Source organism: Nannospalax galili, unplaced genomic scaffold (genome assembly GCF_000622305.1).
Source record: "Nannospalax galili isolate Female #2095 unplaced genomic scaffold, S.galili_v1.0 scaffold10809, whole genome shotgun sequence".
Taxonomy (NCBI): Eukaryota; Metazoa; Chordata; class Mammalia; order Rodentia; family Spalacidae; genus Nannospalax; species Nannospalax galili.
In genome coordinates, this window is record NW_008359815.1 from 5003 (window position 1) to 10570 (window position 5568).

Here is a 5568-nt window from a genome sequence, read left to right on the forward strand (position 1 = left end):
GCTAAATAGATATAATATTAACGAAAATCCTAATAACTAATTTGTTTTACCTAAAGATCACTCCATCTCTCAAATCTCACCTGAGAAACTTTCTTATGCAACAAGATGCTGGTTAATACAGTGATTATTCATGAATGGGATATTTTTATCAAACTTTTATCTCCCAAACATTGAGGATTATTGATGAAAAGATGGTAGAAAATTGCAATAGCCAGAGGTGGTGGATGACCTCAAAGTAATGGAGTTTTTCAGACAGCAGAGCAGTTACTCACACGAACCCTCAGGAATGGTTACAGGCTATACAAGTCCCAAGTAAGTCTAGACAGCAGAGCAGTTACTCACACGAACCCTCAGGAATGGTTACAGGCTATACAAGTCCCAAGTAAGTCTAGTGCAGAAAAATCCCCCACATAGACATGACAAAGTTAGGAAGAAACCTCTACCTTACCTTAAGAACTAATTATTGGAAACTAATGGCTGCTGGAAAGGGGAGAGTCAGTCTTTTTTTTTTTTTTAAGGTTATGACTCTTGGTAGGTTAACCATACTCCAGAGGATAGACACATGTAGCCAGTAGTGGGTCATAAGGAGTTTTAATGGGGGTTATCTAAATACAATGTATGAAAAATTTAAAATTTCAAATAAAAAGGAAGCAAAGCAATACAAAGCTAAATCCCTCAGTAAATGAGTCTCTCATAATATTTGAGGTGGAATGGTGGGATAAATTTCCGTGAGCCAAGGTTGTGTAGGGGCAGGCAGGGCTTCCTCCACATCTGTCTGAAGACCCTTCCCTCATCTCCTTTACAGCTTGTGGAGGCTGCAGCTCCATTCCATGTGCCCATATCACTGCACCCTTGTCTTCAGTGGTTAAACTCCCTTCCTCTATTCTGTCTGTGATATCGAAGCAAAGCAATACAAAGCTAAATCCCTCAGTAAATGAGTCTCTGGTAATATTTGAGGTGGAATGTTGGGATAAATTTCTGTGAGCCAAGGTTGTGTAGGGGCAGGCAGGGCTTCCTCCACATCTGTCAGAAGACCCTTCCCTCATCTCCTTTACAGCTTGTGGAGGCTGCAGCTCCATTCCATGTGCCCATATCACTGCACCCTTGTCTTCAGTGGTTAAACTCCCTTCCTCTATTCTGTCTGTGATATAAAATCCCTGTGGATCACTCAGTTATAAAGTCACTTATGATTATATTTTGGACACACTTGATTAATCTAGGATAATCTTGACACGTACATATGCTTAGTTTACATCTTCCAAGTGCCTTTTCCAAAATTTATAGCATCCAGAAGCACTTGATATTATGTGTCCTTCTCTTCCTACGCATTAAAATGAATATCTATATCTATTCATGTATTTATCATCTGTCTATACATCTCCATACACTTCACCATACACAATAATCACTTCCACTTTGTTAACCATACAAATTGTTATCAATGTGATTTATGCGCATCATCAATGTGATACAGTGGCTCACGTAGGAGGGCTCCGATAGGGGTTTCCTTTCTGGATTGTTCTGTCACCATTGTCTTGCAGGAAGCACAACATGACTAATGATAGTTCTTAATCATCTGTATTGAAACCCCTTCTGCAGAGAACAGGCATGCTCTATTAGCCTCTGGACTCACTCTTGTGCCTCTCAGCCCTCAAAGAGGTAGCAGGTGGTCCTGACTCAGACACAACTCATCTCTGCCTCCCTTAAAAATCCTTCCTAATTAAACAGTTTTTTTCCCCTTGCCCTCCAATGTCAACTAAGTTCCAGGAGACAATGGAACATCTCTCAAAAGGTCCTGTAACTGTAGTGAGTCACCTTTCTTCTTCTTCAGGGATGCCGTGGAGACCCTATGAGATGGACTTCAACCTGTGTCCAGTCTACAAAGAGGAGGGTCAACTCAGAGGAAACATCTCATTCATGGTTCCATGTGAAGCCAGGCATGGTTGAGCAGGACCTTTGACTTATCTTCACATAGATAGAACTGGTACAAGGAGCCAGGGGCTCCTCCCAAGCCCATGTGACCTCTGAGAAACAGATCCTTAAATGACTGTGAGTGTAAAAATAAATTGATTTTTTGATCCAACTCTATGGTCTTAAACATCCAAAAGGAAAGTATAACCAAAGAGTAAAATCATCAATACATTTCTTTAAGAGTTCAAGGGATTACACTTCCCAGATATTAGGCTTAAGTCTATATAAGAAGTTATTTAGACAATTATTTATTATTGTTGATTTTGTTCCTAACCAGGATCCTTCTGTGCTCGCTTCCCACAGACTTCAAATTGTGGTCTCCAATACTGTAGTTCCCACCTGTAGCTAAGGAGACAACCTGCTATTGTTCTAAAATAATGGATAAATTTATTTTCTCCCCCTAACTAGTAGCCTTTGAGAGGGAATTGACATTGATTCTAACCACTCCAACAGCTATTGAAATATCTGAAAGCAAATCTTGAATCTATCACTCTAGAATCCAGCCTTGGATGACAAAACAAAAATGAAGAGGAACATAACAGAAGGATGCTTTCAGAAGCCCTTGTCAAGAAATTCCAGTGGACTCTCATATGAACATTTGAACATTGCCCTGTTCTTTTATCTAGTTCACTGGCTAGAACTTGCAATGCTAATTAACCTTGCCTTTACTTCTCCTTCAGATCTCCCATTCATGATTCAAGGGTTTTCTTTGCCTCCTTGACATAAGAGTTATGCAATTTGGGAGACTATTAGATAGATCCACTGAAGTGTACTCCAATTGCCTCACCCTGCTCCTCACCCTGTTCAGCATGGAAGAAGCCAGAGCAGTCTGTGTCCCTGATTCTCTACTGGCAATCTGGGTAACCTCTTCAGAGGATCTTGTGATAAAAATAGGAGGCAGGAATTCTCTAGGCAGTTAGAGTAAAAAGATCCCAAAGAAAATGGCCAGTTTTTTGGCTAAAACTCACAATGTCCTTGGGCCTCTTAGCAACCTACTCAGTTCGAAAGGCCAAAGATGTCAAAAATATTTGGGAGCATATATCTAATCCTTAAAAGATTTTAGGGTTACCTCTTCAGAGGCGGGAATATTGAAGGGGAGGGGGGGGGCATGGATTTAAGCAAAATACCTTATATGCATGTATGAAATTTTCAATAAAGCTTTTGTAAAAATTTAAAAAAGGGGGGGATATCAGAGCTGTTGTTGTCAGCAGTCCTCCCTTTAGCAGAGAATGTAGTTTGGACTTAACGTTTTAGGCTCATCTCACCCTAGGACATGCCATCCTGGTTTCCTACAGATTAGGGTTAAGGTTAGTGTTAGGGATAGGGTACAAATTCACGTTCGGGTTATGGTTAGGGTTAGAGTTATTGTTATGGCTAGATCTAGGGCTAGGGCTAGGGCTACTGCTAGAGCTAGAGCTAGTTTTAGGGTTAGGGTTAGGGTTCGGTTTCGGGTTCAGTTTTGGGTTCGGGTTAGGTTTAGGGTTAGGATTATGGTTAGGTTTAGAGGTAAGGGTTATGGTTAGCTTTAGTGTTAGCGTTAGAGTTTGGGTGTGGGTTCTGGTTAAGGTTCAGGTTCATTTTAACGTTATGGTTGGGGTTAGGATTAGGGTTAGGGTTAAGATAGGGCTAGGGCTATGGTTAGGGTTAGGGCTAGTGCTACCAGTAGGGATAGGGTTAGGGTTAGGTTTAACATTAGGGTTAGGGGTTAGGGGTTAGTGTTATGGTTATGGTTATGGTTAAGGTTAGGTTTAGGGCTAGGGCTAGGACTAGTGTTAGGGCTAGGGAAAGGGATATGGCTAGGGTTAGGGTTAGGGTTCGGTTTCGTGTTCGGGTTCAGTGTGGGCCGGGGCTTGGGTTCGAAAGACTTCTAAATGCCTTGAATATTTCTGTATGATAATCAGTTTTCAGAACTTGGGATAGCTTAAGTAATAGTAGACATTTGTCAATTATGATTATAATCATTTCAGTTAATAGTATCATCATTTTAATTAGATCTTTACTAAACTTAGAAAGCAGGGTGCACTACTAAAATACTTAGTAGCATCAGGATAGGTCAGAATCCCTTCCCATTGATTTTCCATAGATTTACTCAAATGAGGGACCTTACAAAAGATTTAGAAGTCATATACATGGAGAGAGATGACAATATAAAACTAATCACGTAGCGAGGTAAGTAAGCTGACAGCATCAGAAACCAAACCTTGGAGTTGCCCAACAGACCTGAGGATCACAGGGTAAGAGGTAGACTCTAATAACTGAAAGTAGAAGTACATTATGGGAGCTCCCATGAGCCCTGATTTCTACTGTTAACTTTCCTCACAGATAGTACAGTTAATGAAAGTAGATGAGTCTATAATTAACTGCACTAAGAATCTTTTAAACTTTCCTAAGCTTAATGATTATGTGGACTCCCTTTTGGTGAATGGGAATGAGAACCAATTATATCAAAAATAGGTGTCTCATGTGGCAAGATTTGAATCCTGTATTAATTCAGGAGAGGCATCATCTCTTCTGTGTTTCTGAGACTGAAGAGGAGGAAAGAGATTTGAGATGCAGAACAGCCTCACTGACACTTTCCTTCAAAAACCTCCCAGAAACTTTACAAAACTGGCTTCATCTGGAAATGCTGTGGTTGCATAAACCAACTAGAGCATCTGGGCCACAGAGCCTAGAACTTGAGCTTCCTATGAGATTTTTGTTATGACTTGAATCACTGTGGGAGGGATATTAACATACTGTTGACAGTAGTAAGTGCCAATGTCTTCAGGCTCCAGCCTGCTGATGGTGAGAGTGAAATCTGTACTAGATCCACTGCCACTGAACCTTGATGGGATCCCAGGTTTCAGTGTGGATGCATGGTAGATAAGGAGTTTAGGAGCTTCCCCTGGTTTCTGCTGATACCAAGCTAACCCACCAGCAATGTTCTCACTGGCCTTGCAATTGATGGTGACTCTGTCTCCCAGAGATGCTGACAGCGATGATGGAGACTGAGTCATTAGGATGTCACATCTCATACCTGACAGGAGAAATACACAACAGATATACACTGAATAATACTGAACAGGATGACTTTCTTAAAACTTCATACAGCACTGGCCAAACAGGGCAACAAAAGTTCCCACTGCTTCCCATCCCTACCTGAAAACCAGAGCAGCAGAAGCCCCAGGAGCTGAGCATTGTCCCTCATGTCCATGCTGTGTCCTGACAGGAACTAACTCCTCAGTGTGTAAACAGACCATTATAAGTCCTCAGGGCAGTGAAGTGTGTCCATATCACATGCAAATTAGCAGGAAATGAGTATTTGACACATCTGCTGGATTTGGTTGATCTCACCTCTAAGATTCAGTACAGGCCACGTCTTCCCCAGGTGTCCAAGACAGACAAGAGTAGCACAGGTTTGTCTGCAGAGTGCATGTTCTTTCTGTGGGAGAGAAAGTACAGTGTCAGTATCTGATCCTATGAGGAATCAGGTATTATTAATACTTCCTATTCCTTTACATCATTTTCTGGCTCACGTCCAACAAGGACAGTGGAATATCCTCTGAAACCATCCCAGAAATTTTAGAAAAATGTATTCCCTCCTTTCATTGGTGCATG

At 41.3% G+C, this 5568-nt stretch overlaps 1 gene segment (V, D, J or C); it reads right to left on the reverse strand.

Moving 5' to 3' along the window:
* Positions 1-4655: 4655 nt before the first annotated feature.
* On the reverse strand, positions 4656-5168 carry LOC103726225. The segment is given in 2 exon segments: positions 4656-4987; positions 5110-5168. Coding segments are annotated over 2 exon segments (387 nt in total).
* Positions 5169-5568: the final 400 nt, after the last annotated feature.